This window comes from Triticum aestivum, chromosome 7A (assembly GCF_018294505.1).
Source record: "Triticum aestivum cultivar Chinese Spring chromosome 7A, IWGSC CS RefSeq v2.1, whole genome shotgun sequence".
Taxonomy (NCBI): domain Eukaryota; kingdom Viridiplantae; phylum Streptophyta; class Magnoliopsida; order Poales; family Poaceae; genus Triticum; species Triticum aestivum.
Window position 1 is genome coordinate 95,039,483 of NC_057812.1, and position 13,509 is coordinate 95,052,991.

Consider the following 13,509-nt stretch of genomic DNA (forward strand, 5'->3'; position numbering starts at 1 on the left):
GAAAGCATCATTTTTTGGAAGAAAAAATACATCCAATTCAGATATCCAAAAGGTTTGTAGAAATAGCATAGGATCCAGTGCCAATGGGGCTCTAGATTTGTTGATGAAGAGGTTAGTGCTAAAAAAATGAATGTCAGTGATTCACAGTTTTTTTATGATGTCTTTGTGTTTTCCCACATGCTACAAGCTACACATCAAATGTGCTATGATAAATGTTGAGTGTGTGGTGAAGTGCTAGTGTTCATGCTCCAAGTAACTTTTTAGGTGTTGCGGGTCTCGGCTTCCATGATGAATACGTGCCATGGTTTTTCGTTGACGTATAAATGTATTGCTTAGTCTCTTTCATCATATCGGTCTTTTGGTTGCCTTGGCTAGAGCATACACTTCTACATTATATCGGAGCTAAGAGTTCTTAATTTCAAGACCCGGCTGGCGCAATTAAATTGCAACCCACTTTCGGTCCATGTTTAGACCTGATGGAGCTACACGTAAGGAGAGTGTTGACGTATAAATGTATTGCCTAGCTTTTTTCATCAGATTGGTATTTTGGTTGCATCATTTATAGCATGCACTTCTACAGTTTTTTTCTCGGCACGTGTGTTAAATGATGCGATGTTTTTTTTTCGAAAAAAGCTTTCGCCCCGTTTTATATTATAAAGCACATGCCCAAGCCAACAATCCACAGAGGTTCAAACACACACACACACACACCAAGTTCATACAGAACACATGATCCATAAGGGTTAATGCTGAGGACACAGCTCAACAAGCCCTAGTAATGCGATGTTTTTTACACGCATCCTGAGAAAATAGTGCAAAGATGTTGCAAACTATTACAAAAGGTTCCAAGCGAGGGTTCCGTTGAAAGGATCAGATGACCACAGATCATGATTTTGGGCGGCATGGCTAATTTCCCTCCGCTCCAGTCGGCTGACTTTTAAACACACGAAAATTTCACAAAAGATCGGATTGTAAAGCAGGTCTTCTTCGGGAATCTCCTGCTTAAAACTTTTTGCATAGAATAGTGCCTTTTATTTTTAGAAAAAACACACAACCTGTCGGGTTGTGGGCCGACCCGACTCGTAGCTTTGGGCATTAAGCGCCAATTGGTTCTTCCGATTTTTTTGGTTTTACATTTTTTTGGCTTTTGTTCCTGTTTTTTTTGCTAGCTTTTGTATGTCTGTCTGTTTGTTTTGTGTTATGCTTTTTTGATTTGTTTCTTTCGCTCGTTTCTTATCCTGATTCTTTTCTTTCTACTATCTTTTCAACCAGTTTTTATTTTTGTTTCTTTTTTAATTTACATTTTTTCTTTTTGAAATTAGCAAATATTTCAAGATCAATGAACATTTATAAAATCCATAATTTTTTAAAAAAAATACTAAAAATCTTGAACGCTTTTCTTATTTCGTGAACATTTTTAAGTCGACTCCATTTCTTAAATTCACGGAAATTTTACAAATATGTGGTTTTCATTTTTTTATGATTTTGAAAAAATTCATGAATATTTCTAAATCTATGAACTGTTTTATATACAATAATATTTTAAAAATTCATAAGCATTTTAAATCTATGAAGATTTTTTTACAATAATATTTTTTGTAAAGAAAGAATGGTAGCCGGTTCCCTAGAGGCATAAGAGATGTTATTTGCAATTCTTGTGAAGAGCTAGTTTTGGGGAGCTCCTATTCAGTGCTTGAGGCGGTGGAATTTGCGCTGGCACTCGCTCGCGCAATAGACAGGCCATGGATCAAGAGCGCTTTCCTGCTTTCCTGGTCACCTCACGGTGTCGCCTGATCGCTCGCCCGGTCATCTTGTCTCGATCGCTTGGTCGCTCTTGCCAGTTAAAAAATAAATAGCTACAGGTTGAGCAGAAAACCTGATTTCTGGGTTTTTATACATTGGAAATTCATACATGCAAAAAAGGTTCCTGGATTTTAAAAAGTTCAATAATTTGAAAAGGAGTACAAATTTAAAAAATGTATTCCTAATTTATAAAAATGTCACAGGTTTAAACGAGTTCATGGATTAGAAAAATGTTTGCAAAATTTAAGAAAAGATGAATTTGGAATTGTTTTACAAATTTAAGAAAAGCTCACAATATATCAGCAGTGTTCATGAATTTTAAAAAGTTCTTGAATACGAAAAATAGTTCACAATTAAAAATATATTCATATATGTAGGAAAAAACAAACAGAAACAATAAACATAAACAATCGGAAATAAAACTAAGTAAAACCGACAAAAAAAAAATCCAAAACCTAACCGGTTTTTGTAGGAATTGTTTTTGGGCCAGTTCAGGGATGCATAGATTTGCTAGAGGAGAATCTAGCCAAATATATCGTCTTGCATCCATCGAGGATGCCATCCTATCCAATCTATGTGCTTCCCCATTGGTAGTGCGCTGTTCGTAGCAGAATTTGCATGATCCAAACAAGTTGCTTCTTTCCTTGATCTCATAAAGAGCCATAGAGTGTCCACCCAGGTTCTTCATCAACTCGAGTTCCCGGACGACTCTGAGACAATCAGATGAAAGGAGTAAGTACTGAAGGCCCAGGTCCTGTGCCAAAGCAATGGTCTCTCGACATGCAAGAACCTCAAAATAAAATAAATAACTATTATTATCTCAAAAATGCTGATTAACTGTTAATTAATATACATGACAACATTCTAAGACGCCCCCTAAAAGAAAAACATTCTAAGACGCCAATGAACTCATAAAGCTGATGACCATTGCATTGATGTAGGAGCAGCGCTGCTGTTTCTCCATCTGTCAATCATGTGAATCAAGAGCAAATGACTGATGATGAGGGACGATCAAGTAGCAACTAAATTGTTCAGCGTCATCTCCATCCAGTCATTTGTTGGATATATTCTTTCAAGTTAACAGAAAACTCATGTAACTATTTAATTGTGCAATTAGTACCAATGTACCTGAGGGAAGATATAAGACTGGTGGAGTACTGAAACTCGCTTTATCCAGATGGCTTAACAATAGAAAAAATGCCACTTCTTATGTTCATTTCATCAAACAGCCTAAAAGCAACCAGTCCATCCTGGGTGAGGCTTGCCTGCTCCGATTGTTTGCTCTGCTCCTACATCGATCCAACGGTCATCCGCTTTCCACTCCCCACCTCGTTTTTCTCTATTAGAAATAAAAACTGTAAAAAAAGAACAGAAAAACGCTCCCTAATTGTTCGTTGGATAACTGACGAAAGGTTGCACACATCTTCAGAGTTCGTCAGTTAACTGCAGTGTTCATTTCTTCAGGGATCCTCACGGCAAGCCCCATTCATCCATCGTCCCGCCGTTTTGGGTTGATTGATTGGGCCGAAAATTGGTCCAATCCCGATATGGATCATCTAGATCACTGTCGTACCAATATCGACTGAAATGAACTGGTCATTACTTATAGGAGAACTCATCTTTACCGTGACACCTTTTGTCCCATTTTGTTAAGACGCTGCTGATCAGGCCACTTGTCCGATCTTCATACAACGCACTGGATCAAGCCGTCGGTGCAGGGAACAAAAGTGCACCTGAGCGTCGGATTTTGCATCGTTCTCAAGTCAAACCATGAAGCGTCGTATGATTGGAACTCAGAATTTGAAATCCGACATCTGCTCCGAGTATGCTGAGGACGAGCTTAACCATGCAGCCATCTAACAGAAGCAGTATAACATCATACTATTGTTGACCATAAAAAATAAATTAAAATAAAATATTACTCATGTTATTTCTCATAATAGGATAGAGCACTATTATAAATTAAAAGGAAGCTACAAGCCATTTGCTTCAGACCAAATACTCTCAAGTCTCAACAGTAATTAAGAGGGGAAAAAGATACTGGTGGTTTTCTGCATTAGTTGCTTCCTGGTAAGTTTCTCATCCAACAAGAGGCATATGGAAAACACTCCCGTATCTCGCCATATCTATAGTCCATCTTACCCAGGTCTCGAAATTTCAAACTATCAAAATAGCAGGCGACTGTTCTACGGGCCCCATGAAACAAAAGAATCTCTTTGTAAGGATGAAATCCAAGACAATGAAAGTATGTTGGATTTTCATTTTTTTCCCCAATCTGTAGTGCCAATGATACATTCATTGTCAGTGTCCCATTCAAAATCATCTTGCACTGTTGCTCCCCTGATGCCGTCCACTGGCTCAAGGTTGACATCATTCTTCAACACCCAGTCCCTCTGATCGTCCGATTGTAAGCTCCAGGGGCCATCGTCCAACTCGTTCCAAGCATAATTTTTGTCAGCTGGTTGAAGGTTTATGTCACTTTTCAATACCCACTCCGTCTGGCCATGCGATTCATCAAGGAACCAAACCTGAAATGTGCATAGCCCTTCGCAGAATACAGAATACACCCCATTCTTCGATTTTCCAATACGAACTTTGTGATATCCTTCTTTTCCTTTTGGAAGCTTAATTAGTTGGTACTCATCATGCAACAAGTTAATTCTGAAAAAAGAAATCAAATCGTCGTTAAACATAAATAAATTGAAAATACCTTGGTAAGGAAAATATTTTGGAACTCTAACTGTATGCCTAAGGTGTGCGTTGATATACCTGAAAACGGAATCTTGTTCGCAATGAACATAGAGCGCCCCTTTCCAATAGGCAGCACTGTAGAATGGTTCATAAGCCGATCTTACCTCTGCGATTGTTCCTGCGGAATCCCCTTGGCGAATAAATGACTTCTCCTTCCATAACCCAGTTTTTGAGGAGAAAACATGCATTATGTAAGGCGACGGCGGTCATTCCATCGCAGAGACCAACTGATCATCATGACATATATGCCTAGAGAGATGCCCCGTTGGAAGATTGAATGGAATCAAAGGGACTGAAAACACCTCATAGTGTGGCGACACGGTGGGATCGTACACAAGATAACGATAATCAAAGCATTTGTGGCAATCTGTGGCTGTGCAGGAGCGCGGCGGCGGGGGGAACCGCACCCACTGTCGGGTGGCAGGATTGACAACATGATCCGAATCCGCCAGCAGGAGAAGGCCGTTGCAACAATCCATGATCGGCCAATAGAGATCAGCTCTTGCGAGCGGGCAGTCCAAGTAGTCTAGCCTGGAGGTCACCTTGCGCCCCGTGGAGCGGCGGGAGAAGAGCCTCGAGGTGCTGAACATGGAGGTCTCGAAGAAGATGCCGTCCAGCGTGAGCGGGAGCAGATCCGCGCGTAGCAGGCGGTTGGCGTCGACGGTGGCATGCCACGCCCTGCACACGCAGCGGCATGAAGCGAGGCCGCGCGGTGCGAGGCGGCGGAAGACTTCCACGAGCACGTCCTGAGGCGCCGAATCCATGTCAACCATCGGTTCCTTGAGACATGGGGTCCCGGCGACCAGATCGGAGCCCGGGGAAGACGAAGGAGAACGGGGTGTCGCGGCCGGCGAGAGGCTGGGGCGGCGCCGTGGCGGTGGTAGAGGTTCTAGATCTGAGGAGTGAGGAGGTTCGGGGTACTGGTTCCAGCCTAAGAACGCACGCCGGAGGACCACATAAATGCATTTTCGTACTCGGGCTTCATGGAACACGTTTTTTTAATGCTTCAGTCCTTTAAAAAAAAACTGGATGTATACTGAATTTGTGCAAATTCTCATGACGAAATACATTGACATGCAGGCTACACGAAAAAAGACAAATTGATGATTTTGAAAATAGCGAACAGTGACATAAAAAATATATAGATGTATATACATTGACACGTTATTTTTTGTGTAGCTCATGAAACAATGTAATTTTTGTATGTAATTTTACACAAATGTAGTATACATCTATATGTTAATGTGAAAATGTTTTCAAAAATATATATTGAAACCTTGAATCATAATTTTTGATATCTCAAAAAGGGCTCCATGTAGCCCGAGCACCAAAACGCTGCACTGCAACACAGAAAACGCAGGAGTTATCTCTCGCTTAGATCATCTACAGACGGAGCCCACATATCCTCCTCAAACGTCCGGGCAGCTTACCCAGCCACTACCACTAGTAGAAAAAGGGTCAAATGTGTGACACATTAGTCCCGGTTTGTAACAGAACCGGCACTAATGTGTTCATTAGTGCCGGTTCCAACGGCTAGGCGGTAGGAGCTCTTTAGTACCGGTTCGTGGCGAACCTTTAGCACCGGTTCGTGCCACGAACCGGTACTAATGAGAGTGGTGACAGGATGTTCTCAGAGTGGGGCCCCTCCAGCACCTTTACTAAAGGTCGTCCTATATAAACACTTCGTCCACCAGCACTCTGTTCTTCCCCCTTTCCCCTCTCCCTCTCTTCTGTTCTTCCCTTGTTCCTCTCGAGTTCATCCCAAAATTTGCCCTAAATTTGTCAAGATTTGCAGGCCCCCATCCATTCAAATGATCACAAAGTTTAGCAACTTTGTCCTTTCATCTCTCGTTGCTAGATTAGCTCTTGCATTGATTTATATAGTGATTAATTGTGGGTTTTAGTAATTTGGGAGGAATTATATGTGGTAGTATTTGATTTATATGCAAATTGAGGTTAAAATAACACTTAGTTTGCATATGTAAGTGTGGTTTACTTAGTGTCTTCTAAATCTCCGTCGTAACCACCGTCGATCGCCCGCACCGTCCCGTCGCCGGCACCACCTTGTGGTGAGCCTCTTGTTCATGAAATTTTATATAAAAAATTGATATTTGTGTGATTTGGATATATAGTTACTCGTATAATTATCTTACCCGTACGTTGTTTGTTATACATAGTGCCATGGTTTTGATATCCGTCCCCGTCGGCCCTCGCCCTTGTTATGATTCGGATGTGGTATATTATCTTTTAAAACTATTTGTTGCATTTCGTGTTTATGACAAATTATGCCCATCAAGCTGGCATGGATATTTGTATGTAGGAGGTAGTTGAACCGGAAATTTCGACCGACCCTATTGTCGAGAGGTTAAATTTAGTTGAAAGAGAAAACGAGGATTTGAAAGAAAAATTGAAAAGAATTGACGGGGAGAAGATGGAATTGGAGTTGCATGTTGCCGATGTCGTCGATGATTACAAAATTAAGATGGAGAAAATGTGCTTGAAGATTAGAAAGATTAGAAAATATGCCATTCATAGTGAGGCTTGGTATCATTATGCTGTTGGATTAATTGTTACTTTAGTTGCGATCTTGATTGCATTTGTTGTTGCATTTAAATTCTTTAGCTAGAGAGTTATTTGTTTGTTGCATTTAAGTGTTGTATGAACTTTATGTATGAACTTTATGTATTGTATTAATTTAATGTTTTCGGTGCTGTGTATTGAAGATGAGCCGACAATGGATGTAGGATGACCGATGCTCTCCCGAGTTCATTAATGGCGTGCATACTTTTCTGCTTGCGGCTGAGGCAAACAAGTGGGCGGATGGTTTTATGCCTTGTCCATGTGCTGACTGTAAGAATGGTCACAGTTACTCTACGTCAAGAACCATTCACGTCCACCTGTTTGAGTCCGGTTTCATGCCCCACTATAATGTTTGGACCAAGCATGGAGAAAGAGGGGTTATGATGGAAGACAATGAAGAAGAAGAGGACGATGACAGCTATCCTGGCCATGGGTTCCCTGAATACGATGATACAACAATGAGGGAAGAAGCTAAGCCGATAATGCGGGAAGAAGCTGAGCCGGCAATGCGGGAAGAAGCTGAGGAAGAGGCATCGGATGAGCCCGTTGATGATCTAGGTCGGGCCATTGCCGATGCAAAGAGAAACTGCGCAAGTGATTTGGAGAAGAAGAAGTTGCAGCGCATGTTAGAGGATCACAAAAAATTGTTGTACCCGAATTGCGTAGGTGACAAGAAAAAGCTGGGCACTGATGAAGCTATGTACCTAGGGTAGGGGCATGGACCTGTCCAAACTGACGTACCCAAGGACTTCTCCAGAAGAAATTATCTTTCAATTGACTTGGAGGTGTTCCACTCGAAAGACTCGAAGATACTCGACCAAGAAGCAACCACTCGACCAAGACCAAGCCACTCGACAGTCAGGAGACCTAAAGGCACTCTGCATGCTAACGGTCGGTTATTAAGTAGCTTTTATGGTCATCATAGCACTTTATTACTAGCGTACCAGTAACGCCCTGCCTTAATGTACATTGAACCCTTTGTAACGTGGGCTGACTGGGGTCCTGACGCACTCTATATAAGCCACCCCCTCCTCCGAGACAAGGGTTAGCACCCCTGTAATTCATACACGCATAATCCAGTCGACCGCCTCCGGGCTCCGAGATGTAGGGCTATTACTTCCTCCGAGAAGGGCCTGAACTCGTAAACCTTGCGTGCTTACAACTTCTCCATAGCTAAGATCTTGCCTCCCCATACTTACCCCCCTACACTACTGTCAGACTTAGAACCACGACAGTTGGCGCCCACCGTGGGGCCGGTGTTTTAGCGTTTTGTTGGAGGAGTTGGCGATCTTTTCCGACCCGAATCATCATGGTTTTTGGCGGAGTTTTGGTGGAGGGCCGCGAGATCCGTCTCGGCGCGCTCACGTTCATCGCCGACGACTCCGCTTGGCTTCAGGAGGCCCCGCTCGACGTGGACGCACTCCCTGTCCGCGGGGCAACGCACTTTAGCGCGTGCCTCCACGGCGTTCTCCTGCGGCAACCGTCGACCCCCTATCGGTCGGCTCCTGTGTTGTCCTCCCTCCCTGTTTCCCGCCGGCGCAAGTGCTCCGGTCGGTCGAGACTTCAGCGGTGGGTGAGACACGCGATGGCACGCCAGTCGGCCACCCCTCAAGTCGCGGCGATCGAGCCCGACGAATCCCTCTACGGCCTGTTCGACCTGTCGACTGGCTCCGCAGAGACCGCATCCGAGTGCGACAGCAGCGATCCGGCGGCGGAGGTTCTGATGGTCGATGGACCGCCCAGTCCTCCCGGTTTTCCCCACACCGACGGAGGCGCGGGTGGAGGCGACCCGTCGCGTCCCCATGAGGAATATCTTCCGGAGCCTCTCACGTCGCTGCAGAGAGAAGAACTTCGCCGCCGGAACATGGATGCACTGCACACTCCTATCGTTGGAGAAACCCCCGAGGCTCGTGCCTTGGAAGACGCGCGCCTGGCAAACTTGGCCGAGCGCACTCGACTGGAGAACCTCCAGCGAGCACTCGACGAGCGTGCGCGACAACGGGTTCCCGAATCCAGTCGACGTCAGCTCTTCCCGCCCCCGCAGGTATATCGAACTCCGATTCAGAATTTAGCAGCTGCAGCCCGTATAGCAGAGTCGATTCAGCCTTCCCAGTCGGAGGCTGGCAGAGGCTTGCTGCAGATCAGAGCGTTACTCCGGGCAGCAGGAGACCAGAATTCCGCTGTTTCTCAGTCGCGGAACAGGATTCACAGCAGATCCGTTGCCGCGGACACAGTCCAGTCGGCTCATAGCCCAAGATCGCCCCCGAGGCGTGAAGGACGTGGGGACCGGCGTAATCAGTATGGGAACCGTGAGCAATATGATCACCGATTCGATTGTGATGATCGACGTCGAGTGCCCACCCCTCCCCCGAGGAGCGGGTCGTATGCGCCTCGACAACAGGATGACAGGCGCCCTCGTAGTGTTGGGCGAAGGATTCCAGTCGACTCCAGGGAGCCAGGCTTTGATGCGAGATCCATTCTCGTTCAAGGTTTGGTCGACAGGAACAGAGCTCACCGGGAAGGTCACGACAGAGATGCTCCTGCCAGCAGCAGAGCACATGTTTCGGGGCCAGAGTGCTTTAGTAGAGCCATCAGGGCCGCTGTGATTCCTCCCAACTTCAGGTTGGCGACTGGAGTCAGCAAGTTCACTGGCGAGTCCAAGCCCGATACTTGGCTTGAAGACTACCGAGTGGCCGTCCAGATTGGCGGCGGCAATGATGAAGTGGCCATGAAACACCTGCCTCTCATGTTGGAGGGCTCGGCCAGAGCATGGCTGAACCAGTTAGCACCCAGCAGCATTTACACTTGGGAAGATCTCGCCCGAGTGTTTGTCACCACATTTGAAGGAACATGCAAGAGGCCGGCAGGGCTGACGGAACTGCGGTCTTGCGTGCAGAAGCCGAATGAAACCTTGAGGGATTACATTCAGAGATGGATCACGTTGCATCACACGGTAGAGAATGTGCCTGACCACCAAGCAGTCTGTGCCTTCAAAGAAGGCGTCAAGTACAGAGAACTGAATCTGAAATTCGGTCGGACCGGAGATATGTCTCTGAACCGGATGATGGAGATTGCCACCAAGTACGCTAATGGTGAAGATGAGGATCGACTCAGGAGTGGCAAGCTCAAATCAGTCGCCCAAGAAACCGGAGGAAATCCCAATCGGAAACAGAAGCGGAAAGCCGAGCCGGCTGCTCCTGGGGAAGCCTTAGCTGTAACCCAAGGAAAGTTTAAAGGGAAACCTAAAGGACCTTGGAACCCCAAGAAAGTTAAAGACCAGGACGGAAATGATGTGTTGGATTTGCCATGTCTCGTCCACACCAAGAAAGATGAAGAGGGTAATTTCATTTACCCGAAACATACCACTCGACAGTGTCGACTCTTGATCCAGCAGTTCCAGGGCAAGCAGCCCAAAGATAAGGAAAAGGAGTCGGACAAAATTGAGGACAAGGAAGATAGTGACGACGGATACCCTCAGGTCAATTCCACTCTGATGATTTTTGCTGATGTTGAAAGCAAAAGTCGACTGAAAGTTATCAACCGAGAGGTGAATATGGTCGCTCCGGCGACACCCAGTTATCTGAAGTGGTCTCAGACTGCCATAACATTCGACCGGTCCGATCACCCAACGCACATCGCCACCCCTGGGAGGCAAGCTTTGGTGGTCGACCCAGTTGTTGAAGGCACTCGACTGACCAAAGTCCTGATGGATGGTGGCAGTGGTTTGAACATATTATATGCTGAGACGTTGAAAGGGATGGGCATTCCGATGTCCAGACTCAGTGCCAGCAACATGAGTTTCCATGGAGTCATTCCTGGGAAGAAGGCTGAATCACTCGGCCAGATTGCTCTTGATGTGGTTTTCGGTGATTCCAAGAATTACCGCAAAGAAAAGTTGACATTTGAAGTTGTAGACTTCCAGAGTGCCTACCACGCTATTTTGGGCAGGCCGGCTTATGCACGCTTCATGGCCCGACCATGTTATGTGTATCTCAAATTGAAGATGCCTGGCCCCAAAGGTGTGATCACTATTACGGGCAATCGGAAGAAAGCGGAAGAATGTTTTCAGAAAGGTTCGAAGATCGCCGATGCTCAGATGGCAGTGGTGGAGTTGCAGGAATACCAGAAGACTGCAGACCCGAGTGATTTGTTGCGAGCCAAGAAGCCCGCTACAGAATCAGCTTTTCAGTCGACTGGCGATACGAAGACAGCTCACATCCACCCGACCGACCCCAGCGCTGCTCCAACTCATATCTCGACAACACTCGACTCCAAATAGGAAGAAGCGCTCATCCAGTTCCTCCGTGAGAACTGGGACATTTTCGCATGGAAGCCTTCTGACATGCCGGGTGTTCCCAGGGAGCTGGCTGAGCACCGCCTAAGAGTCGACTCAAAAGTAAAACCTGTCAAGGAACATCTCCGACGGTCCGCCGTCCAGAAGAGAAAGGCCATTGGCGAGGAGGTGGCTCGGCTCTTAGCAGCGGAGTTCATCCGAGAAATCTACCACTCCGAGTGGCTCGCCAACGTTGTTATGGTCCCCAAGAAGGACAAGTCACTTCGCATGTGCATTGACTTTAAACATATCAATCGGGCCTGCCCGAAAGATCATTTTCCTCTCCCCCGCATCGATCAGATAGTCGACTCGACTGCGGGATGTGAGCGACTGTCTTTTTTAGACGCCTATTCCGGGTACCATCAGATCCGTCTGTATGGACCTGACGAGATCAAAACAGCCTTCATCACTCCATTCGGGTGCTTCTGTTATGTTACCATGCCGTTCGGCCTCAAGAATGCCGGAGCCACATTCATGAGGATGATTCAGAAGTGTTTGCTCACCCAAATCAGTCGGAATGTGGAGGCGTACATGGATGATATTGTGGTCAAGTCACGGAAGGGTTCCGACCTGCTGACTGACCTTGCTGAAACCTTTGCCAACCTCAGGAGGTATGATATCAAGCTTAATCCATCAAAGTGCACATTCGGAGTTCCTGGCGGAAAATTACTCGGTTTTCTCGTTTCCGAACGGGGAATCGACGCCAATCCAGAAAAAGTCGGTACTATACTCCGAATGAAAAGTCCTGTGCGAGTGCACGACGTCCAGAAGCTTACTGGTTGCTTGGCCGCCCTAAGTCGATTCATATCTCGTCTCGGTGAAAAGGCATTGCCTCTTTACCGATTGATGAAGAAGTCCGACAAGTTCGAGTGGACTCCTGAAGCTGATGCAGCGTTTGCAGAGCTCAAAGCTCTGCTCTCCACCCAGCCGGTGCTTGCTGCCCCAATCAGCAAGGAGCCTTTGCTGCTTTACATTGCAGCCACAGGACAAGTCGTCAGTACGGTACTTACGGTCGAGCGGGAAGAAGAAGGAAAAACCTTCAAAGTTCAGCGCCCAGTATATTATATTTCTGAAGTCTTGACCCCATCGAAGCAAAGATATCCTCATTATCAGAAGCTTGTATATGGGATTTATATGACCACAAAGAAAGTTGCTCACTACTTCTCTGATCATTCCATTACAGTCGTCAGCGACGCTCCATTGTCAGAGATCCTGCATAACAGGGATGCAACTGGTCGAGTGGCAAAATGGGCGATTGAACTCCTTCCTCTAGATATCAAGTTTGAGGCAAAGAAAGCTATCAAGTCCCAGGCAATCGCAGATTTCGTCGCCGAGTGGATTGAACAGCAACTGCCGACTCAGGTTCACTCGGAGCATTGGACCATGTTCTTCGACGGCTCCAAGATGCTGAATGGTTCCGGTGCCGGAGTGGTGTTGGTCTCCCCCAGAGGAGATAAACTCAGATATGTTCTTCAAATCCACTTTGATTCCTCCAATAACGAGGCAGAATACGAAGCACTTTTATATGGGTTGCGCATGGCCATTTCACTCGGCGTCCGTCGCCTCATGGTCTATGGCGACTCAGATTTGGTGGTTAATCAGGTGATGAAGGAATGGGACGTCAGAAGTCCAGCCATGACTGGTTATTGCAATGCAGTGAGAAAGCTGGAGAAGAAATTCGAGGGGTTAGAGCTTCATCACATACCCCGACTGAAAAATCAAGCAGCTGATGATCTGGCAAAAATAGGTTCCAAAAGAGAAGCCATTCCCAGCAATGTGTTTTTGGAACACATCCACACACCATCAGTTCAGGAGGATCCCTTCACTGAAGAGGCCCCGCAGCCAAAAAGTGCCACGGATCCGACTGAAGTTGAAATTCCAGCTGTGGTCGACCTGATCATGGAAGTCTTGGTCATCACTCCCGTCTGGACAGTACCGTACATCGCGTACATCCTAAGGAAAGAACTCCCAGAGGACGAAGAAGAGGCTCGACAGATCGTCCGTCGATCCAAGGCCTTTACAGTCATAAAGGGACAGTTATA

General features: G+C 46.1%; 1 protein-coding gene across 2 annotated transcripts; it reads right to left on the reverse strand.

The window, feature by feature from the left end:
* Window positions 1–3,704: 3,704 nt before the first annotated feature.
* LOC123150857 (uncharacterized) lies at window positions 3,705–5,482 on the reverse strand. 2 transcript variants are annotated; one of them, XM_044570672.1, is made up of 2 exons: window positions 4,573–5,482; window positions 3,705–4,464 (listed from the first exon to the last, which is right to left on the reverse strand). In XM_044570672.1, exons 1-2 carry the CDS (start codon window positions 4,740–4,742, stop codon window positions 4,062–4,064), a joined length of 573 nt encoding a protein of 190 aa, XP_044426607.1. In that variant the 5' UTR covers window positions 4,743–5,482; the 3' UTR covers window positions 3,705–4,061. Both variants share the same exon structure in this region, with proteins under 2 accessions (XP_044426607.1, XP_044426608.1).
* Between the last annotated feature and the right edge of the window lie 8,027 nt (window positions 5,483–13,509).

Coding starts and splice junctions, on each gene's coding strand:
- LOC123150857 (XM_044570672.1), bottom strand. CDS start 4,742: ATGCATGTTTTCTCCTCAAAAACTGGGTTATGGAAGGAGAAGTCATTT. Junction 4,465..4,572: donor GAACAAGATTCCGTTTTCAG/GTATATCAACGC, acceptor TTCTTTTTTCAG/AATTAACTTGTTGCATGATG.